General features: G+C 42.3%; 1 protein-coding gene across 6 annotated transcripts in view; it reads left to right on the forward strand.

Moving 5' to 3' along the window:
• Positions 1-24364, forward strand: part of POC1A (POC1 centriolar protein A) — a 96657-nt gene that overhangs the window by 45818 nt on the left and 26475 nt on the right. For 4 of the 6 annotated variants that reach the window (XM_038149220.1, XM_038149219.1, XM_038149218.1 and 1 more), the window contains 2 exons: positions 1179-1274; positions 14043-14183. In XM_038149220.1, coding sequence (XP_038005148.1) covers positions 1179-1274; positions 14043-14183 — 237 coding nt within the window. The remainder of the gene's footprint in view (positions 1-1178; positions 1275-14042; positions 14184-24364) is intronic. The other 2 variants (XM_038149224.1, XM_038149221.1) reach the window with 1 other exon arrangement.

Here is a 24364-nt window from a genome sequence, read left to right on the forward strand (position 1 = left end):
AATGGGGAAAGTGAAAGTGTAACCTTTATCCAGTATGTCTGGACCATGCTGAAGCAACTTGCTGTTTTATGAACAAAAATCTGGAGGTCAACCCCAATTTTTTTTTCTGGTAATATAAGACATATAGCCCAAGAAACCCATACTCAATTGCCAAAGTGCAAACAGGCCCAGCCTGTGCTGCAAATATGTCCTGGTTTTAGCACAGTGAGTTGCCCTGCTGAGAACACAGACAGGCTTCAACCCAAAGTAGTGGTCTGAGTAAGGATCATCAGTCTTCAAAGAGCTGTGTTGCATTGCTCCTAATCCCCAGGTTGGACCAGGTGGCAGTGCCCATCTTTAACATCTGTCTCTTCTCTTTGTGAAGAGACAGATTTGTCTGTTCATTAAGAACGTCACTTTTTTTCCCCTCTTGCACAGTGGAATGCCTTGTTGGTTAACCATGCAACAATGAAAGAATAATGCTTTTATTTCATGCAAAGCAGTGATGCAAATTCATAAATGAAGAATAAATGCTCCTTCTGATAACCAAATGAGCTGCCTGGATTCTTGGGTGTCTTTCAGACTTCTGAAATTGTTGATTGATTGCTCTTTAACTCTTTTAGACTTACAAAGTCACTGCTGAGGGGTTTACTGCATGGATTTCCTCTTGCTATGTTGAAGTGATTTAGGTGTTAGAGGCCTCTTTTCTGAAATTGGTACTGTGTTATGGAAAGCAGAGGCCTGTAAGTGGGATTGGTGTCCAGCTGACAAACTAGCTTAAGAACTCTAATGCTGGTCCTAGTACTAACTCTCCTTTTCCTCTGAGTCTCATGATAAATGAGTGACTGGTTGGTTGGGATGTGGCTGATAACTGTCATTAAACTGAGCTCGGTATTTTAAAATATTTGTGGTTTTGATGGTGTATTCTTCATGTTGCTTTGAAGTTCTCTTGATCCTTTTAGTTTAATGATGTTCTTGACCCAAAGAATGCTGAAAGAGGTCACTTATCCATTGAGAACTCAGTTAAACTGTCTGTATTTAGTAGCATATTTACAAACAACATCCTTAATTTAATCAATGGCCAAGCTCTTCTTGGGAAACTTCTTGTGGATTTGCTGATTCTTCTCTGAAGGGTTGAAAAAATTACCTACAAGCAAACTGAGATGGGAAATTTTAATGGAGTTAACTTTCTTCTTCAGGTGATGGTGTGGAAGACCAACTTTGATGCTGATTATGGTGATGTAGTGAAACCCCAGAAATACAGCAGCAGTGTGGATGGGACCCATGGCACTGGGGTAGGTCAGCAACCAGTAATTGTGGAGAGTTCCTTTCCAGTACACTTGGTGCAGCCTTGGAGTGTGTGACTCAGGTGGTTGAACTGTGGAATCATCTTTCTGTGCTGTTTAATTGAGCTGCAAGACACCTGTTTTTTAAGTAAGCTTGTACTGTTTGTTTTTGTTTAACTGGGCTTATAGGGCAATTATATGCAATGATCTTAAAAGGAAGATAAACTTAGTGCATGTATAGATGTGTTTTTTAGTAACAGCCACTGTTTAGGAATGTGTGGTTCGTAATGACATGAATGATAGTTCACCAAAAAAAGCAGATGTAAGCAACAACTGAAGTTGGCTTTGCTAGCTGACATGAATCCTTCAGGCTGGTGTCAGTCCTGAAAATAGAATTCACGATATCTTTTCACTGACAGTCAGCAAAGACAAAAAAAATTGCTGTGCGTAGGTGTCACACATGACAAATAGGTGACATACTGTACTGGAGCTTCTTTCCTGAATACCTGGAGACTTAGTTCATATCTGTTCCCTGAATCATGTGTTGAGACCTCTGACTTCTGACTGTACCTGAGGATAAATCCAGCAGCTGAGCAATTCAGTGATGCACTGATCTGAGTGGAACTTAGATCAGCCCGTCAGATGCTGGCTGTTACAAAAGTGACCCTTGAAAACTGCTGCCCGTAAAAGCTGTAATTTTTGTACATGGTGGTGATTCATTTAAAGGTCTTTATTTTGTCTTGTCAGTCTTGGGATATTTTTGATACATTTGGGTATACTTGTAGGATTCTGCTGTATGTTATCCCCATGGCTGGTTTTTGGTTAATCTTGTTCAGCATGAGCTGTAAACTGAAAGGCTTTCTGTGAACCAGGGGTCTGTGCATAAGTGGCATTGCCCCAGCTGAAGGGCAAACTTTAGGCAATGTCTGTTGCTCTGTGGCAATGTCTTTGACCATATCAATTTAGATCTTTAATGGGGTACTAAAGTTACCTCTCAAGCACAACGGTGTTTTTATTTAATATGGCTTCAGTCGATTGCTGGAGGTACTGGAATAGCCACAGTATTTTGGGATGAACAAGATTCTAGTTTGCAGCTCTAAGCCTGATGCCCTACTATGTGGAGTGCTGTGTAAAGAAAGCAAACAAAACCTGAGGTTGGTTAATGTAGGTTAGTGGGAGAACATGGGAGGAAGCAGTCACATAAGGAAGGAGGTGAAAGTGTTTATTGGTCCTTGGCTTGTTTTGGCTAAATCTGACTTCTTCCTTTTCCTCCCCTCCTGTTCTAACTCTAAAGTTATGCAGGCTATGAAACTATCAGTCCAATGACCTCTTTGTTTATTAGCCTATTGAACTGGTCTAGCTTTGAACTCTGCTTTAATTTAAAATATGGCATAGTGTAATACTGGGCTGAAATACAGCATAGATACATCCTTTCTGGGAGAAAAATAACACTTTTGGTTTGTAACATGCTTAATGGCTTAAAAAATGTAGATAAGGTATCAGCTAATGGGAAATGATGGTAAATTTACCCTCTTGTGCTGCTGTTACTGCCAGAGCATCTTATCCAGTAGTCTTTTAAAGAAAGGAAGTAAATGCCTGAGCTCTTCCAAAACTTAGTTTTTCATTTTAAAACCTCTTAACGTGTCCATTGAAGGGAGCTGCTGAGCAAATCCCTTGAACAATGCCTAACCACCTTGAACATCTGTCCCTCCAACACAAGTGTTCCCCTGTGGAAGAGGGTTTACCTGGCCAAACATCCAGAAGATGCTGCTGGGACCAGCTGTTTGTGTGCCACTGACAGGCAAATCTGTGTCATGTGCTGGTGGCTGACAGGGTTTGCTCTAGTGATGCTCTGAGCCTGTAGGAAACAAGGCACTCTCTATTCTGAGGTGTAATGTGTTGGTTTATCCCAGGTGCTGTGTATTTGCAGAGGCAGAACTGAATCCACGCTCAGTCATGTAGCAGAAAGATACTTTGATTTGGGGTCCTAAATTACTTCAAAGGAGTTTTCTTAAACTGCAGTCCCAATGCAAGCTTTGGCTTGGGCATGCAGCATGGGTGGTGCAAAATATCAAAATATAGCTAGTACTATATCCTCAGATTAAGGCAGTTAAAATTGCTAAAGTTAGGAGGGGAAGAATAAATAATGTCTTCTGAGACATTTGAATACCCTAGGTTAAGATTAAATTTAGAATTGATCTGAAATGTTCTTTGCTGCTAAAAAGAAACTGATATCTGAAAATGGCTTCATTCTCTATTTTAAGTATAACCTGAGCATGAAGATCTAGGCTCCATAGTAACTTATACACTCAGTGTCAGTCTCCTCTTTTAAGTGACTGTCATGTCTTGTATCTTTTAGAAATAGATTGTGCTGGGCTCTTTAAGAGTACCACCATTCCCACAACTAACTGCAAGACTTAAACTTCACTGTATTTTAATTTCTTTCTTGTTTTGTGCCAAATGCTGGCATTTTTAATAGTGAATTGCTTATTTTGGTGGCTTTTGGGTAGGTGAGATAGTTATTTTCTGTCAAATTCAGACTTGAAGCTGCCACCTGCAGATCTTGATTTCATGCCAAGGTCACCTTTTCCTTCAATGAAAAGTGAACCTACTCCTTCTTTCTCTACTGCTGTGTTAGTGTGCCAGGATTCTGCCTGTTGAATAATCCTGAGATTTTGCAGACATTTCAGGATGTAATTACATTTAAAATACGCATATGGGTTGTTATTTAGTTCTGGTACCCCTAAAATACATGAACGCTATTCTTGACACATCTTGAATCTGTTTTCACCCTTAAGTCCATGAGAATATTTTTCCAAGGAGAGCTTTTACTGTTGTGTAGCTGTATAATTTTTTTGTTAAGCATTGTGAAGGCACAGATATTAATGAAAATGTGGCTGTGTAAAACCACTCAGTGCAGTATCTGGTTTCTCATGGAGAGAGGCTGACTAACATGCAAGAAAGAATAACTGAATACAGACATCAAAACTAGTTTGTTGAATAGGAAGGATAAACAATCCTAAATAAGCTGTGGGATAAGAGTCATGAAATATTGTCAAGGTTGGTGAGCTTGAAAACAAACTTGCTCCAAACCAATTTTCACTTCCCTAGGCAGAGGGAGACTGGAGCCTTTAGAAGACTCTGGTTTCTCAGGCAGTTGGTTTAAGTTCAGGATGAATCAGGCTTTTGGACATGTTTGTAACAATGGACAGAAACTTCAAAGTTGCTCTGCCCACCTGCTTGTGTTTTCTGTAAATATAGAGGCTTGGGAGATGCAGCTTGCTTTGGAAGTAGAACTGATCTGTGCAACTAATGCAAATGAAAGAGAAGGACATCATGGGCAGAACTGCAGTCATGGCTGGTGTGAAAGCAGAGATGTGAAAGCGTGATAAACAGCTGAAGCTGTCAGAAGTGAATTCTGTTAGCATAGATGTGAGACTGTAAATGTTAGATCAGAAGTAGTAGCTCTGCATTAAATGCTTGCTCTTAAATTATAGGCTAACAGTTGTTGCTTTAAAGTGTTGCATAATCACCGTGAAACCCAAAGTTCGGGGCAAGCACTCCTGGTGTGTGCGGTGGGAAGCTGATGGGAAGAAAGGAAGTCTTGCAGTCCTGTGCCTTGATCCTGTGAGTGTGCTTGCTTTGATCTAGAATCTAAGGGGTAAATTCATGCTTTGTGCTACAGTATTGAATGGTGAGGACTTAAAGGAAAGTCAGAATGAGAGAATGGATTTTGCCGGTGATTTCAGAAATACAAGCTTTTATACTTGTCTGGGGTCAGTAACTGTAAGCATTCACTCTGGGTGAAGAGTTGTGTGGGATCAGAGCAGAGGATGTGTTCACTGTTCTGATAAGTTATGAAAACATTCAACATATGATTTATTTTTTTCCAGAGAGGGCAGATAATGTGTTTTATTTTCGAGGTTTGGTGGTGGACTTTTTGGTTTTTTTACAGGTACAAGGAAGGCTTTGCATTTGTGGTTGCAGCTGACATGAGGGTGCAAGAGCACTTGTTTCATTATGGGACAGATTTGCTGCTGTTGTTACTAATTCCAGGAAGGCTGTGTATGGTCAAGTGTCACAGCAAATGCTGAATGGTTGATGTCACATGGACAGTTAGACAGTGCTTGGGTGTTTATCTAAGCTTGTTTATCTAAACACTGAAATGGTAAATAAAAGCATTGTAGTATAAGCTAAGTAGATAGACAGTTTTTTTTAATGAAATATGGAAAATAGGAAATATGCATTGATATATAGATTTTTTTTGCTCAGATTTAAACATAAACCTCCTGGCATGTTGTAGCTCTTTGCAAAGGAGGAGGCTTATGAGGAGATTTTAGCTGCAGTGTCTGTAAATAACTTTCTAATGAAAAATAACTTAAAACTTGCTCATGCTGAGGTACCTCAGACAGACTCAGAAAGAGGTAATCCCTTGGTAGGGCAGTTTGGGAGACGTGGCCAGAAGTGGGATCTGTCCTCTGACATTCTCTTGCCAAAAAGCCTTTCTGCTCTTCTGAAATTCAGGAGCAGAAAAGTCTTAAATATCCTTAGCTCTTATGGAGTTAAATGGCACTTAGTTGTGAAGATAGCAAATTTCCAGGCATAGCTGACCTTCACAAAGGAAAGCTTGGTAAGAGCAGCATTTCAGCAGAAAGGACTTAGAAACAAGCAGCCTGTGACTCTTCAAATGTGTCTTTCAGCTTAGACAGACATTTAGGCTCTTTCGATGCTGCTGGGTTTAGACCTTTCTCCAGGCCTCGGACTGTGCTTATTTCTTCAATGGTAAATTATCCCAGATGGTCCTGTTGGATGGGATTGGAGGCAAATTCCAGGGAACGTGATCTGATCGTAAAGTTGTCTGAAGTCCATGACTGAATGTCCAGAGCTGACTCCACCTCTCTCCTTCGCTGGTTGGGTTTGTTTGGTGACCTCGGGTGCCTCCAGTGCTCAGCCCATGGTCTCGTGCTGACTGCAGCAGTTCATCCTGTCAGCTTGTCCTTGTGTAAACAAATTCCTTCTGAATTACTCATAGGCCAGATGTGCCTCTTTTTTTGACCTTTTGGCTTCCAAATTGGTAACTGTATCTAATTTTGGCATTTGTTAATGCTTATGAATCCTGTTGTACCTTTTCTTTTTTACTTCCTGTGAAATTCCTTCCTGGGAACCAGTTTCATTGCATAGAGCTGCAGCTCTTTGCATTGGGATGTGAATGTGGATTTTTGTTTGCACCTTCTCCACCCCCTTCTGTTTATGTAATTTTAAGCATTATAAGGGAGGGATCCTGTGTTCAAGAGCAGGAGTCCAGTCTTCAGTCTGTGGCAAAGATGGAGTCTGCAAAATGATTATTTTTCCTCATCTGCTATCACCTTACTTTTCTGAGGATTCCCACTCCAGGAAGCTTTAGTGTGGTGTACAATTGCCTTCCTCCTGGAATAGGTAGGTAGATGGTTTACTTGAAAGAACAGCAGTGTGATGAGTACTCGAGGTGTTTCCACTGTTCTCTATCCTACTTGTGTGTCCAAGCTGAAACTTTGTAGGGTTGAGCAGGAGCCTTGCTGTGATTGATCACGGGAGCTCTTCCCTACATCCTTCTCAAGCAGGGTGGTTGCAGATGGTTGCCCATAGCTGCCTCTCCTTTTATTAAAGGAAACCCACTTATCTAAGCCTGTTTGGAGATGTGACCTTGTAATTGGTTTGTGAGGGAACAGATCTTAAACAGGAACAGAGGAAAGGAGATTGAGAGCAGCCCTGAAGAGAAAGACTTGAGGATGTTGGTTGACAAGAAGCTTGACTTGACCCAGCAATGTGCTCTTGCAGCCCAGAAAGCCAAACGTGTCTTGGGCTGCATCCAAAGCCCCGTGGGCAGCAGGCTGAGGGAGCTAGTCCTGCCCCTCTGCCCTGCTCAGGTGAGACCTCACCTGCAGTGCTGCCTTCAGCTCTGGGCCCCAGCATGAGAAGAATGTGTACCTGTTGTGGTGGGTCCAGAGGAGCCATGGGGATGATCAGAGGGCTCCTCTGCTGTGGAGGCAGGCTGGGAGAGTTGGGATTGTTTAGCCTGGAGAAGACTCCAGGGAGACCTTAGAGCCCCGTGTGGTACCTGTGGGGGGACTACAAGAAGAGTTGGAGAGGATCTTTGGACAAGGACATGGAGTGACACGAGGAGTGTCTTGGTGAAGAACGTGGGAGAGAGGAAAAGGCAGCACCCTCAGCTTGGCTTTCCAAGGGGCCTGAATGACTGCAACAATCTGCAACAGCTTTGCCTGGTAGTGGATGGAGCAGCTGTGCTGCTACAACTGTTTTCCCTTGTGCTCTGGTTTGACAAGATTTCTTCCAGAAATAAGAGGATCAGCTTTTAATTTCTGTCATCTTACAGTGAATAGATTTGTTCTTAGACTCTGGAACAATAAGGCAAGTCCTGACAAGTCATTATTGGTCAGAATAAAAATTGCCTTTTAAGTTCAGCATCTCAGGCTAATTAATGTAAATTCTCCCACTTAGGTTGCTGCTGTATGTGGCTTGCTTTAGTGCTTGAGTCATAATTCAAAGAAGTGAGATGGAGGCAAGATTTTAAAGTTTTTTTTTCAAGCTGCAGTTCTGTGCTAGCTCGGAGATGGATGAAGTTAGCTTAAGCTTTGAAAGTTTCTAAGGTCTCAAACTGCTAAAATTCAAACTTCAAGAAGGAGGAAGAACAAGTGCATGTGTTGTAGTGTGTCTGTGTCTGCATTTACATATACATGGCATGCATTTTTATACATGTATAATGTATGTAAGTAACAAAATAGGTATGCACGTGATTTGTATGTTACACTGTGTATATATATTCCTAATTCAGTGGAAAAAGGCAAATTATTCTGATGAAGGGAATGAGCTGGAAGCTGTTGTTTCCACTTCAGCAGATCACTGTGTGTCTTGCCTTGGAGGCTGGTGCTTTTGGTGTAAAAGACCCTGTAGCTGGACATCCCAAGGCTGAGAATAAACACTTTTTTCAATGTTTGGCTGCCTTTTCTTGGGAATTTTTCTCCAAAAATCAGGACCAGAAAGAAGCAGTTCAAATCTTGGTGACATTTCTTACAAGTGGTTTTCATTAGGGCTTTGGTCCTATCGTGGCTTGTTTCCACAAAAAACTGTTCTGTTGAAATTTTTGTTGTTGTTATTCTCCAGGAGCAGTGTTAGACAGTTGAGCATCACCTGTGCAACAAAGCTTAATTATTCCATACTGAATTCTGAAGGACCTCTTCCTATTTCCTGAAGAAACTCTAGGACAGATGGGAGGGGAAAATTGGGTAAGGGAGATAAAATGCAGGAAATATAAATCTAAAATATTGAAGTCCACCCTTAGCTTTTCCTTCTCAAGAAATACAAGCTTGCTTTATTTTTTTAACAGTTGGTAGGCATTAGGTTTTATCTGTCACTGGGCTTTCAGTGTCTAGCATTACTGTTTCTCATTTCACTCTTCACATGAATATTATTTGTACTTTTGGAGATGCAATATGTGCCAAGCTCCCATTTGTCTTCATGTTACCTTGAAGCTGATGGTACTGCTGTCTGTCCTGATTAAAAAGTGACACTTACAGACTATAGGACCAATAGACACTGAACCACAGAGCAAGGTCACTGAAACGTGGGAAGGAAACAGCTTTTCTCTTCTGATGCGGAGCTGCTCTTGGCTGGAGATTGCCAGACAGGGGCACTTGCAGAGATAGGATGCTGATATTTCTGCAAGCAAATCCAAATTTCAGTCCAAGTGCAGCCTTCTCCGTATGGACAGGCTGTTTTGTACATTTTTGAGTCCCTTAGCTGGCCACTAGCTCTTCCCCTGTTTCTGTCCTTCCGGGCATTCTGGTCAGCAGAGCTGGATGCTCTGATGCTGTTTCACTTAAAATCCACGAGCCTCCTTCATCCGCCTCCTCCTGCCAGTGCTTCACTTAGGCTTTGGCAGAAGAGTGCCTTGGGATTTAAATGGCTTTGAGATGTCCCTATTAACTCTTATTTCTTCCTGAGTTTATCAGGAGCTTAATATTTATTGGCCTATGGTGAAACATGGCTGTTACAGTAGAGGTGCCAAATTTTAGTGGTTTTTTTAGTAACAGCAGTAGCGAGGAGGATTCTGCGTAAATAATTGCATCAAACCCAAGGTACCGTTTGTCTGAAGCAAAAATAAAAGTAGGTACTGTTCTTTTCACCTGCCCTCTCTTTTCTCTCTCTCCCTCCCAAATTCCCTGCATTATTGCTACTTGAATTTCGACATAAGAGTTGAGCATAGATGAATGGCCATATAAATTGTTTCACAAAGCTAATTTAGCTTGTGTCCTAAATTGAGTTGCTACCCTATGCTGGTCTGGACAATAGATAGGGAGTAACGCAAATCTTGAAGAATGTGATTGCTCCAGAAATTTCAGTGCTGCCTTGAAGAGGGGATGCCTTTCCAGGCCAGAGAAATGTGTCTGTGCTCAGTCAATGGTACTTTGCATGCAGCAGGGAGGACTGAGGGACAGCTTTTCATGAGCTCTTCTGTCTAGCACGGTGTACTCCATCTGACCTTCCTGTGGAGCTTACCTTGAAGCTGATGTGCTTCCACTGGATGTCACTGTTGCTCTTTGGGAACACATTTAAAGTATTTTACCTGTAGTGAAAATGACGCCTCAAAATAGACTTTTAAAGGTATTTCTCTTTGTATTAGTAAAATTGGGGTTCAGATGAACGGCATACGCCACCTTTGAGGGTTTTCTGCTGCTCTGTTTCTAGGGGAATTTTTTCAGCTAAGATATGAGTTTGATTGCACTAGGGAATTTTAATACATTGAAGGTCTGTGTTGAATTGAACACGTTGGATGTATGTTTAAGGGGTGTGCTGTCTTTCTAGATACTTGAAAATTAATTCTTGGCAACATCGTACTGTGTTAAAAAAACCCCACCAAAACACAAAGCCCTCAAAACAGTAAATACACTCTGTTAATTAATTGAAAGGGACCTAAAGGTAGAGCTGAACCTACCCCCTTCACACCACTCAATTCTTCCCATCCAGTGGAGAGAGGTGAGGAAAAGGAAGAAGAAATATTTCCTTTGGACTGAATTATAAAAATGCTACATTTTATTAGTAGGTGTAAAACTGAGGGGGGTGGTTATTGTATCAATATGTCTTCTGAGGATCACCATTTTAGAAGCAAAATGGCATTTTTTGGTTGTGTCCTGCAGTTTGCTACAGATGCACATGTGTTGTTTAGTTCGTACCTGCCCCCCACCCCCTGATCAGCTCTGTAATTGCTGGCCAGGATGCTGTTTAGCCAGAGCAATTTTCATAAGAGGCTCAGTAAGAGACCTCTGGAATGAAGGCTGATTAATTTTCCCCTTCCCCCAAGTAGTTGCCTTGTGCTGTCTTTAAGTGGTTGCTATAAATAAATCACTTCTGTTTTCCCTTTGTCACTGAGATCTGTATTGTATTCTGAAACTGCTCATCTCTTCTTCCTTTAATGTTCAGCTGCTCCTTGCTCTACTCCCCGGGTGTAATATGCAGATGTTGTAATAAGATATTTAATGGCAGAGACGTTTGTTTGGTTGTGCCAAATAAATTGTACACTTGAACTCTGACTGAAATGAATTAAACCTCTGCAGCAGTGCCATTGTTTCTGGTGCCTGCCCCCAGGATTCAGCTGGCACTTCACCCACAGGTGAGTCAGATGAGAGCACAGGTGTCACTGCCTGTAATCATGATAGTCATTGCTACTGAGACTGACACAATTTTGTATTTTTGCAATGTTTTTCTAAATCTTTTAGAATCTAAATACCTGATGGCTGGCTCAGATTATATAAATTGTCTTTAGAAGGGCTCCTGGAGTCTCTCTAAGGCTGTGTGTTTCTAAGGGTTTTCTTGTTCATTCTCGGGAACAGCAGCTGATTTAGTCTGCTTTTACAAAATTTGAAAATGTTTCAGTCTGGAGGCAATTTGGTTCTTCCTCAGCGAGGTGCATACTTCCTGGAACCGAATGGTCAAAAGCCTTGGTCAGCTGGAAGCCTCCTTTTTGGAAGGGACTGCTGTGACTCAGTGGTTATTTGCTGGCTGGCTGTGTCCCTGGTTTAGCCACAGGCACTAACTCAGAACCTCCTTGCTGAAGGCTGTAGCTGTGGGATTTCTCGATGGGCAGTAAGGAGCCTTTCGAGCAGCTGTGGTGTTTGAAATGGGACAGTGTGCCGTGTTGTCATGTTTCTGTTTTTAAATGTAGATATATTTCTGTTCTTGGGGCTGTTGCCTTCAGGAGCCCCCATGGCCGTTCTGGAGGTGGCTTTTCGTGGGAGTGGTAGGTAGCTTGTGAGGTGAGCGGCAGAATATGGCATCTGACAGCTCTGGCTTCAGCTTGACATGATGAGGGACCACCTGACCCCTAAAGCATCAGTGTGGGAACATCTCTGCAGTATTGCCTTTGCCAGACTCTTACACTTTGTGAACTGTAACAAAGAGAATATAGACTCAGAGTTCAACCCCAAAGCTTATTATGAAAAGCTGTCTGACATATGCTATAAAGATAGATGGAGAAAATCTGTTGCTACAGTCATTTTTCTGCTCTGTGAGTCAGCTTGTTCTAATGGGTTTTGAAGAGGATAGCTCATCATCATTTGGGGTTTTTAAGTGCAGGTTGTATGCAGCGTTAGCTCACTAAAATTTCTGCTGTGCCATGATTGACTGGCCTGAAGTTAGATCATCAGCATAAGCTAGTCAGCCTTAAAATAGAAAGAAAATGTTTTTTTTATGCTAGTTACCTATTGAAAAGCAGTGGTTTGTGGTTTTTGTTTGTTTTCACTTTTAAATTTAAGCAGCAAATAGCAGGTTTTTAAGACTGGATTGATCTCATCTCTGCAAGAACATATTTTAGTTGATTAAATCAATGCATCAGTGAGCAATGTGTGGCTCTTTGGCTTCCTGCAGCACAGGAGTAGCTGGAGTGTGGCTCCCATGCTGTGTGACCTGGAGTGTGGGCTGTGTTGGCCAGGGGCCTGTAGACAATCCAAATTATTCAAGCAGGTGGGAGGAAGGAAATTAGCAGAGGCTGATGTGGCTGGTACCACCCGATACCCAGCTGCACCCTGGCCTGTGGTGGAGCACGGTGATCCCTGTGGAGCAGCTGTCACTTAAACCTTCCCTTTCTTTCCTGCTCCTTCTGCTAAACTGGCCATGTGGGGCTTAGCTGTAGGAGGATGGTTTGGTGGGCAGGGTCTGGAAGAATGCTCAGCTCCTACTAGCAGTTGGTGGCCAGCAGCAAGGCATTGTCCTGTCAAAGCTGCTACTGCTGCAGCCTCTTATTTCTTCTTCTCTTGCTCACCCCCTCCAGTCTCCACCTTCCCTAGGTACTCACATTTCTGCTCCTTGTACTACTTATTGCATATTTTGCCTGTGTCGTTGAGCTGGATCTCAGCCTCGGGAGCCTTTATGTGGCCTCAATCACAGCACAAGGGTTTTTATGTATATTTGTTAAATAGGTAATTTTTTGTATGCATTTATATATCTTCATGATGTACTGAATAGTTGAAGTTATGTGAGCTGGTCTTGTTGCAGTTTATTTGCACATCTGCACACATCTGGCATCAAATACAGAAAGGAGCAGGTAAATCAGTACTGTGCTGGTGAGAAATGCATTCCTGCTGTTGCATAGGAGAGAAGAGACAGGAGCAAATCTTCATTTCTATTTTGAAGAAGTACATGTGTAAGAGCTTTTGGAGGCTGTTTTTCAATCTGTCAGAATTCCTTGCTTTGTTGATTTGTAAACTTTGTGTGAGCAGTAAGTGCATGGGATGGAGCTGCACCAGGCATTGGGCTATGGAGAAGTGTTTTGAGAGCTGTGATCTTGGCTTTCAATTCCAATTTTTCCATTAGTGTAAATTGAGGAACTGAAGTCTGCAGTTGCTTAACCAGCTGGCTACCTCCTTTAGTTAAACTTCTTTGTACTACTTCTTCTGGCAATATTGCAGATAAACAATGCAAATAGTGTTTGTTCTACAAGAAAAATACCATTTTGAAAGAAAAGGAAAGAAGAATAGGTTCTTTAGTAGAGATCTATTTGTGTTTTAAACTTAATTTATTCTGAATGAAATATTCAAGCTTGCATAACTGAAACAGTTGAAACTTCAAAGTAAACTTGTTCTTAATCTTGTTGAGGAGGAAAACCAGTTCAAGATAAACAAAATTGAAATTACTTAATCAAAACAGTTCCAGTGCATATTGGGACATCTTGCTTCTGCTGAACTTAACTATGGTACAATGTCTTTGCCTTCTTTCAACTACCAAAAGTGGAGAGAGGCTTTAACTTCACTGTTGGAGTGAAATAATCAGACTCCTTTGGGGTAGCTTACTTAATTCCTGTCATTGGGATGTAGCGCTTCCCAAACAGCTCCAGTAAGTCTTCACTTACCTGTAGTCTGTGCCTGTGTGCCACAAGAGCACACCCAAGTTCTTTGCACATAGAAAACTTGATCCTTGCAGGATTGCTTCAAGATTTTTATCTAAGGTTTGCCTTTCCTGGTGGTAATTTAAAAACAAACAAAAGCACACGCAAAACCCCCCCAGAAAACAACAAAACCACCCTCCACCTGGAGCAGAAAGACAAGTCAGCAGAAGCTTTTCCTTTTCCAGCTGTGGCAAGAACAATTCCTTTCCTCCTTTGCCTGTTTTTAATAGCATAGACTGTCCCAGCATAAACTGTCCTTTACTGTTTGCCCTCCATGGAACAGCAATCCCTGTGCAGTTATTTGCATTGCAATAGCAGATTATGTCTGTTTATTTTTCTAGCAGTCAGAAATGGATGGTGGCATTCATCATAAGAAAACAAAAACTCAGGATTCTGTTAGGACCCATGAGCAGCAAGAGGAGGAGACCAGTCTTGCAAATACCCTGGAGCATATTATGGGACAGCTGGATGTTCTGACTCAGGTATGGTTTGCTTTTTAATTTGTTATTGACAAAGGTACCTGTGACTGGAAGAATTAGGAATGTTTTGCAATAGTTTCATAGAATAATAATATGGTTAGTTCAAAACCTCTGTTTTTTAGTAGTATTTTGATAAGTCTCTCATCATCTGCTTCTCAGCTTCTCTCTATCAGTTCCCTCACACTGCCTTCCACCTTAGGCCCCGCTCTTCCCCAGTTTCTTTGTGCTGCAGCATGGTAGATGCTGCTGGAGCAGCTCTGATAGACTCTGCTGTTAGCCAGGGTTTATCTAAGGTGATGTGTAAAGGAGTGGTTGGCAGAACAACTCTGTGAATAATCTGTGTCTCTCTTCCCTCCTCCGTTATACCACAGCCCATCGGTGGACTCTGTTCAGATCCTGCTCCTTTCCCCCACCCAGCATTCACCTACACAGTCCAATGTCTGCAGAATCCTCCTCCTATCAACAAGTCTGGGCCCTTCTGTGCCTCATTGCTGGAACATGTTTTTCACCCACAGCTACAAACAACTAATCCCTTGCTAAAACGTTAACAAGCAGTTCTTTCTTGGAGTCAGTAAGCAATGTTTGAACAGAACCAGCCATGAATGGTGATGATCACAGAATGTGTTTACTTAATAAGAATTTGGGAATAGAGGTGTTTTTTGATTAACTAAACTGCTCCTTGCTCATTGTGGAGAAATACTGTGTCTGGTGGGCTGGACCTGAGTTTCATTGTGGTTTTTTGAGGTATGTGAGAGGCAAGGAGAAAGGATGGAATGGCAAGCATTGGAGGTCTCCTGTAGCTGAGACTATGGTGGAAGGATGGAAAAACCTGTTGGGAGGGTTTTTCTGTGAGTTTAAATACTGTTTCTGAGGAAGAACAAGTAGGTCTTAAACTCTTGGTGTTGAACATACTGATTAGTAGTCTGAGTTAGCTCTCTGCTCTTGAGAGAGTTAACTTGTCAAAGTACTTGTCAAAGAGTGTAAGATGATGGGTTGGAGGGCCCATCAGGAGATTGAAGGCTGTTTTAGGGATTAAAAAACATGCCACAACTACAAGCAATCTAAAATAGTGTAGGATGAAACCCAAAAGGTATTTAAGTTCACTTGGCAGGAATGCAAAAAAGCACTTTTGCTGTGATCTTTAAAACACTGAACACTGGAGGAGGGGAGGGAAATCTTGTGTGACACTGGGCCCTCATACTTGTGAGTAAAAAGCAACCCAGTGTATACACAAAATATTTTAATACTGTTTTTATGTCTCCCTAGTAAGCTTGGAATGTGATTGTTATCTTTCATTACATTAATCACATCCACATTTCTGATGATGGATGTGTAATGGCTCCTTTTCAACTTCATAGGTGTTTAGAGGAGGCAAATATTGCAGTAAACAGTACGTGTGGGATTTAACCTAAATATAAGCAATGCAGATATCTCTGTCGAAGATATTGTGTAACTGTAGAAAATTCTAAATGTTGTTTTAAACCTAGCAGAAAGAGAAATTGAGATCAGTGGGGGAGGAATAAATTAGTAAGTTATAGGATAAAATTGGAAATAGCCCTGAAATAGTAAAAAACCAAAAAGCTGCCTTGAGTAACTGTTTTCTTCAACCTTTTACCTTTTTCGTAGCATTTTTACCATCTTTGAAGTACTTAATTTCCTCTTGGTTCTACTCTGTGTATGTTGTATTAACACCATTCTGATGCATTTGTTCAGATAGGTGTTCCTGACATGCTGCTTTCATGCCAAGGTTTTGATATGTAGCAGTGACACAAACTGACACCAAAGAATCTTTAACAAATGAGCCTGGAAGAATTCCTCATTCCTGGACTAAGGCAGAAGGCACCTCTGGGAGGAGGGATGTGGGCAGGTGGCAAGGCAGGTGTGGAGGGCATTGACTTGCATGTCTGAACTATGGCTTTTCCAACTTGGGCTGGTAGAATGGAGTGCAGCTCCAGCAGAGCCACTGTTACCCCTCTGTGATGCAGTTGGATGTGCTCTGGTAGGAGCTGTGCTGTGCAGGGATCCACGTGAACTGGAAGCAGTGCCTGGTGGTGTGGGGCTGGTTGTCTTTCCAAGGCGTTTCTGCCAAAGCACAAATGGGTGCTGCTCCCTGCAGGCAGCAGATTCAAACCAACGTGTGTGTGTCAGCTTTGGGCCTGCTGACTCCTTTGTGAAAGGAGGACACCAGTGCTTCTTCAAAACAACAGAAAACTTTCATAAACAACACTTAACAGGTGTCACTATTTTCTCTTCTTGGGGAAGGACTGAAGGTGCTCCTAGTGCTCTGTTAAAATCATAATTCCTGAGTATTGCGTGTTTCAGGAGAACTCTAAGGGCATAAGCAGGGCCATCCACTTGAAGGGAAAGAGCATGTGACATTTCCAGAAACCCTCTATTGATATAGCCATCCATAGGCTTCTCAGGAATTTAATCTGTTAGCTCCATGGGAGCTTGGATTCATTTCTGATGTGGTATTTTGAGTTCCAGTGTTCATTGTTCTTATTGTGGATGCAAGGCTGTGCTGCCATCGTGTAAAGTTCCGGTGGGGGAAGGTTAAAGTTGTGATAAACTACTTGGGGAAATTATGCAGATCTAAGCCAAATTTATTTTCCTAATATATTTTTCTGTAGCTGTCATTTCAAGGTTTAAACCTGGTATCATGTAGAAGTGGGAAGGAGAGAAAATACTTCCAATTTCTGCTGAAAGAGGTGATAGTAAGACATCAGCTGTGGGCTGTCATCTCTTGCCAGCACACAGCTTTGTTCTGAGCTGCACACTTGAAGCTGCATCACCAATTATTAGTACCTTCCCTCTGCTGGCAGTAGATTTCCAGATGAAATGAGGTGTCATGTGCTTTGATTGAGTGAGATTGTTTTTGTTCAATTCAGAGGTCTCTTCCAGCCAGTCACCAATCACTGAGGCTGTGGAGGTGTTGTGCCCTGCACAGGAGGATACACTGAAGCAGACTTGCTCCTTCAGCGGCCCACTTCAGTTCTTATCAGAGAGAGAGATGGATCAAAAGAATCCAGTGGCTGTTGTGTATCTCAACTAGCAGTAACCACGAGAGTGAATAGAAGCTTTGCTAAGCTTATTCTTATGTTGTTGGTATGATTCAATTCTTTAAAGTTTTGGCAACTTTCTTTCAACTGGTGTTTAATTCAATGAAACCTTTTTTTCCTCCTCCTCCCCAAAGCTCTGTCAGGATCTCTTTCATTTTACTTGTAAGAAACTGGGCTAATGTGACCTGACAGGGTCTTCATATTTTTTCCTAAAAGCAGTTTGTGTTTGGCCTTACATGGCTCTTTTTCAGGAGAGTAGCATATGCTTAATAATTCTGCTGCCTTGAAGAGTGAAGCTGAGACCTGGACATAAGCCAGTTGTTCCCAGTAGTTTTGGATTACTTAGATGCCCTGGTTCCCCTGTGTAGGAAAGCAGGCAATTCACATCTGGCAAAAGAATGAGGAAGATGAGAATAATAAATGTATTATACTGATGCTTTGCTCCTCCCTTTCCTGCAGCTTATTCTCTTGTCAGTGTCTCAGTGTTTAAAAATCCTCTACTGGCATGTCAGAGATGTGGAAAGGATGAAAATGCAAACTGTTTATCAATTTATTCATTTCTGTTGAAGACTGGATCTCAGTATCTCAGTGCCTATATGAGGAGTTGGGGTGAATATTTAAGGGGAAAACAAGGTGATTTTCTCTCTTGGATAACCTGGCACGGAAAGGCGTCTTTTGGCTGAAACAAAAATGTAGCAGATATCAAAGATTTGCTTGGTTCAGGTGCATTTCCTGCATTTACAGCTGAGCTACCCTTCTGAAAAGATCATCTGTGAGTAACTGTCTTGGCTGCATTTGCAGTGATCATCTTCAAACATTTTAATGTACTCTTGTCCTCACTCCAAACACCTCCAGCTGCTGTGTTCGCTGTGTTCATCTGTGGGCAGCAGGCACTGAGGCAAAAGCTGCTGGTTTTATGTGGGAAGGAAGATGTCTTCTCCAAACGAAGAGTTCAGAACCAGGTTAGCATAAAAATTCATAAATAGCTGTGATAATCCACCCACAGGAAATGGCTTTATATGCTTCCCCAAACTAATCTTGCATTGAAGCTGGGACAAAACAACACAGTGAAATGGAGAAGACTTGATAAATCTGTACAATAATCCAAAGCCTGAATTGAAGGACAATCTAGCTCATGTGAGATTAAAGGATTATTTCACTCCAGAAAAGATTGCAGGTAGAGAAAGAATTTTTCTAAATTACTTTTTTTAGCATAAAAAAAAGACTTGGACGCAAGTAAGTTGCTTTTTAATTAAAGCTGAAAATGTTTGTGTGTCCAGTGCTTAGTAATGAAAGCGAGTAAAATCAACTTTTTACTCCTTTTTTGAGATGTGATCTCAAGCCTGTGTTGGTGAGGGATGAATGTGGTCTCTCTTTTGAGAGGCACTGAATGTAAATTAGTAAAATATATGCTTTATGACTTCAAGTAGTTTCAAGTCAAGAAGAAATATTTGGCGGTGGTGGGGGGATCATGTCCCAAGTGCTTCTACCTTTGCTGTGCACAAATGTCTTGATTTCTCTTTTGGTGTTGCTCTCAAGACCTGAACACCGATGGACCCAATATACAGGAAAAAACTGCAAGTAATTTTTATTCCAAGAGAAATAGTTTGAAATCTGAAACACTAATAAAAAAGTTCTCATCTGAAAATCTGTGGAGTGTCAGATGAGCTTGGTTTTTAAATCTGAATTTAAAAGACATAAAGGCTATTTCTTGTGAATCAGACCCATCTCTTAAAGATTCAGTAGCTTTGATCTCTCCCTCAAAACAAATTAAGTACCCTGGCTATTGCCAGTCCTCAGTGTCATTGAGCCGAGCAACTTTTTTTTCCCCTCTGAAATTTACTTCCAAAATATGCTTGTTATAAAATCTTAATGCAAATACATTTTTCTCCTTTCTAAGATTGCTTAAATGAAATGCACTCTGAGGGAAATTGCTGTCTTAGCAGGGCACCCTCTGAAGGCTGGCTCTTCAGAAGTGCTGATCTGCTCCCTGAATGTTAACAGGACCTTCACCTTCCATTTTCCTTCAGTGGGAAGGAATATTAAACACCTCCCACAATTTGTTTTCACAAGCAGACTTTGACGATTAATATGAATTGTTATTCAGCTATTGGATACCAGCAGCTGAGTTCATTTAGGTGAGTGATTTGCATCCTCTCAGAAGCAGGGGATGGATATGGGAAGGCTTTGAAATCTTTGTGGTTGGGGAAGACCTCTGGTCATTTGGGGTTCTAACCTCTGTATTGTGCAGTTGCTGTCAAGGTGCATGTTTGGACATTTTGTTGTAGCTCATTCTGACTAGCTGTGGTTTTTTTTTTTTTGTGAAACTGGGAGTCTCCTGACTCCTTTTGCTGTGCTGGCCCAGCCCCAGAGGTCTGGGAGCTCTGCAGCAAGGAAGCTAAGCTGCACTGAAGCCATCAACCATTCCCTTCTAGAAACGTGTAGGATCTGATGTAAGTGCAGTTTAGCATTGGCTGGTCAGCTGTCAAGACTAAAGCAACAGCAACGTGTGATGAAACATTTCTAGTCAGAGGGAATGTCAATGGAAAGACTCAGTTGCAAGGGGCTTCTGTGCCTTGTGTCTCTACCCTGTGTGGATGAAACTGGTGGAGCCTGTGGCTCATTTTTGTAGCTAGGATTGATTTAATACAAAGGACAACCTTTTCTGTACCCCAGGGTCCCTTTGGTCACTGTGATACTGGTACTGATCATGCTGCTTGCTCTGGCAAGCACTGGATGGAACTGGAATTTTTGTGTATGCTCGTGTGGTTTTCCGACTGTAAAAAGCACCGTGAGCACTGCAAGTGATCACTTGTTGCTCTGCTGAGTACCACAGCAGGAATTTGTGCATTACACTTAAGTTGCTCCTATGATTTAGTGAAAGGGGTGGTAAACTGTAATTTAGGTAATTCTGCAGAAAGTGAGGTGTGCTGGGAGGTGGAAGGAGAGATGGCAGCTGAGAATGATAGAATGGTTTGTTTGGAAGGGATCTTAAAGTTGATCAAGTTCCAACCCTGCTGCCAGGCCAGGTTGCTCACAGCCCCATCCAGCCTGGCCTTGAATGCTGCCAGGGATGAGGCAGCCACAGCTTCTCTGGACAGCCTGGGCCAGGGCCTCACCACCCTCATTTGAATACTAAGGGGAGGGTAGCTGAGCGCTGGCTTTGAGCTTTCTCAGTAACCATTTCCTTCTTGTAGTGCTTCGGGCTGCTAAACAGAATAAATCCCTTACTTTTCAAGTGTCCTCAGTAGGGGCTGTCTGAATGGTGGATGAAGAGGCCTGGTGGGACTATGAACTCTCATGCCCTGCACTAGAGAACAGACAAAGAGGTTGTTTAGCAACACAACTTGAGCAGATCCTGATGAGGTCAGGCTAGTGCTGGCATTTGTCCTTCTGCAGGCATTGTCATGTATTCCTAATCCATGTGACCCCACAGTGAACCTTGCCCGGATGTGCAAAACCTGCACCTGCACTGAGGGCTCTGTGGGACTTCTTGACTCAAATCTGTACAGCAGCACTGACCAAGATGTTCCAGTCCAGCCACATTGGAGCTAAGTGTGTTGGAGGAACAATAATAAAGGTTTGTAGAATTTGAAGCAAGTTATAAAGTAAACCCAGGAAAATTCATGGTGTTGAATTAGAGAATAGGATAGTGCTGAGTCTTCACTCACTAATTCAGCCTGGTATGAAATATTCTATGCAAATAGGCTTTGTGAGAATTCACATTAGAGTTTGCCTTCAAAGCCATTGAGATAGTGAGGAGCTACAGACATGATTTTAAATGTTTGGGGTAGCACATATTGTTTCAGTCTGAGCACATGAGGAGCTATCATTTCTGTTAGAAATACCCCACATTTTATTTTAAACCAAAACCCACTCTGAGGTTAAGGCTGGAGTAAGGCTGGTCCTTGCAGGTGTTTGTTTGCTACATAAAGTGTTAATTCTGTGAAAGCTTCATGCCTTGTTCTACTGTGAGATGAGACTTATCTCCTCACTCAGTCTGAACTGCCAGCTCTTGCTGAGAATGTTTCAGAGGTGCAGAAGGTGTGTAGCTGGCTTGGGTGCCATCGCAAAGCTGTTAAATTCCAATTTGCAGGTGAGGAGAGCAGCCCAGCTCTCTTTAGGTGTGCTTGGTAAGAGCAGGGATCTGCTCTGGGGGTCCAAGTGCAGCTGCTGAGGTGGAGAGGCACTGGCTGCATGTTGGGGCAAAACCCAGCATGGTATGGGAGGAGGAGAAGCTGTTCTTGCCAGGCAGGTTCATGCTTGAATTCTCGCTGCATAAGTTCTCCCATGAGCCTTTCAATCTTGCAGCTGCAGTTTGGAGTTGTAAACTGTGATTAGTGGTGGGAGTTAAGGTTTTTTTCCTCCTGTTAAAAGGTAGGTATGGCTACCCCAGTGCAAACCCTTCACATGGTAGTTTGTTTCACTCATTGCATTAGTTTAGAGAAAGGGCTCCCAGGCTTAATTTACCTGGCTGCCCCTTGGATGCTAAGGCAGCATTTTTATGATGCAGTTCACATGTGCTTCTTGGCCATGTTTGGGAGTAAAGTGGGCTCTGAAATTGCTAATTTTAGGGAAAATCACCTGAAGTTGCAGCAGGGCATTTTTGAAAACACACCTGCACTGGCCATGCTTGTTACAGAGGGCAGAGCTCTCTAACCTGCAACTCCAGGTCAAACGTGACAAGTCCCATTCTGTAAACCTATGGGCAATATGTAGTCTTCAATAGACCTTTTAAAAACCATCAAGCCCGAAGTTCTGCCTTGCACCCACACAGTGGAGTGGAGAAAGTGTGGGTGCAGAAACGTACAAACTTCTGCATTTGTTGTGTGCTTATTGTGGGTGATTTGTTTTTTTATAGATTGAAAAGAAAATTCTGTCTTCATAAATTAACATGTCAGATAGGGAAGAAAAATCTGAAGAGGCAGAAGTAATGTTTTGTCTTTGAGCTGTTTGATATGTTAGTGCACTGCAAAATGTTTTAGCATATGCTTAGAAAAAACAGTGGAGCAAACTTTTGAGAATCTTTTTAAGTAAAGCTAGAAAACTACTTCTGCTTCCTTTGAGATCAATGAAGAGAGGGATTTTCTGCTATGAAGAAACAGGAATAGAAGTGCAAGTGTCCTATTTTTCCTGCCCAGAGCCAAGAACACATCTGTGGTGCAGTCACTGTGCTGGATCATATCCCTTGTAGGTTCAGCCAAGCTGTTGTTACTTATCTGAGGAACTGCTGTGTCCATACTTTTTGGGGGGTGTTCCCTGATTATTGGTGATCAGACAGGCAGTTCTGTCCCCTGTGCTATTCCATGGCTAACTCAGAGCCACTGTGGCTGCGTACTGGAAAGGCCCTGTGGGTACTGGAAAGGTCCTGTGCTGCACCTTTGGCCTAGCAGAGAGTGTCCCTGAGCAGGGTGAGCATTAGTTACTCCACCCCTCTGTGCCCTTGCCCGCCTTGCCCCCAGCTCCAGGTTAAGTCCTGCTTAACCCCTAGCTGCCATCTGGCTGGCTGCATCTCTCCTGCCAGGGACTCCACTGCTGCTCCAGAGCCTTGCTGGTGACCTCTGCTCCCTGGCTCTGGGCTCTGCTGTTCAGGTTTCCTTCCGTGCTGGTGGAACTGGTTTCTTTTGGCATTCAATTAGCACCTGGTTCCCCTTATCTGTCCTCCTCAAACGCCCCTCCAGGGCTGCTGCAGAAGCTCCAGCCCTAAGGCCAGTGGCTTTTGAACTGTCTGCTGCTTCATCAAACATGTTTAAGAGGTGCTAAGGAAAAGACAGCGATGAGAGGGTCTTGGAGCAGCATCCCAAATCACTGTTATTCGGGTTGTAAAAATAACATGGAGGAATGGCATAAGGGGCTTGTCATCAGGTAAGCAAGCATGACTGCTGGGTGCTACAGTTCAGGTGTCCTGGGGGAGAATGGGAGTGAGTATTCCCAGAATTTTTAAGTAAATTGGAGGCAACTTTTTATTTCTCCATAATTTCTCATTAGTGTTTCCAAAGAGAAGAGTGTTTTTTTTTCAGTGCTGAGTCTGTGAAGATAAATGAAGACAAATGTTGCCAGAAGTGTTGGTAGAAGTGATTTAAGTTTTCTGTGAAAAATTCGTGTATTCTGTTCTGGTGCCCATAGTAATGCTCAGTATATTACTGCAATGTCAAAAATACTCCTTAAAAAATAAATAGCTTGATCTTTTTTTCTTGTTTAAGCCTAAGCTGTTGTCCTTCTGCCAGTTTGAGCCAGGACTTCAATAAATTATCCAGCATTTACTCCCTGGTGCGTAATGGAGACATGTACTGAATTCCTGGCACCTCAGGAAGCCCAGATCCTGCCACAGAGTGCAAACTGTGCTCTGGTGAATCCTCACTGGATCTGGCTAACAGTGTTCTCCTCCTTGGCTTAACTGTGGGTTTGTTATCTTTGAGAAGCCATAGCAAAAGCATGCAGGAGTTGAATGGGTGCAGTTTCATTTGCCTCCTGAGAATGACTTGCTTTATAAATAGCAGCGTGGAAATACTGTAAAACTTTCAGCTGCTAATAAAGGAGCTTTTCTGTGCAAGTTGCAATATAGCACTTATAGCAGCTGGGCAGTATTTGTACTTTCCCTTACCTTCATAGGATATCAGATGCCCTGTCTACTTATATTCATCATACATTCAAGTCTAAATGGACTAGAGTCATTGATTCCTACTTTGGTCTTCCTGAATTTAATTTCTGACCGCTACTTTTCCACTTTTAGTTTCCAAAAAATACTTACTGCAAGTTTCTGCTTATACTTACGTGCAATTTCCATTCCAATAAACATTTTCCTTACAGCTTTCTCACAAATTCAACACTTTGTGAAATCTGCTTTACTTGTGTCTCATGGTGCCGTGTGTAACAGCTCTTAACTCCTATTGACAGGATCATGGTGGCAGTAAATCATGGAGCAGAGGAACCACGAGTGATCTGGGCATTGCTTCTGGCAGGGCAGTGTGACTGGGCCTTTAATTCAGCCAATTATCTTTCTAAAGGAAATTTGATGCAATGTTTCATTTTCTATCTTTTTATTGGAGTGTTGAGTTACTAGTTCATTTCTTAGATGGAAAAGCCAGCATCCCTACTGGTTTTCATTCTCTGTCTGGGTGTTAA

The sequence above is a fragment of the Motacilla alba genome, chromosome 12 (assembly GCF_015832195.1).
Source record: "Motacilla alba alba isolate MOTALB_02 chromosome 12, Motacilla_alba_V1.0_pri, whole genome shotgun sequence".
In the NCBI taxonomy this organism is placed as follows: domain Eukaryota; kingdom Metazoa; phylum Chordata; class Aves; order Passeriformes; family Motacillidae; genus Motacilla; species Motacilla alba.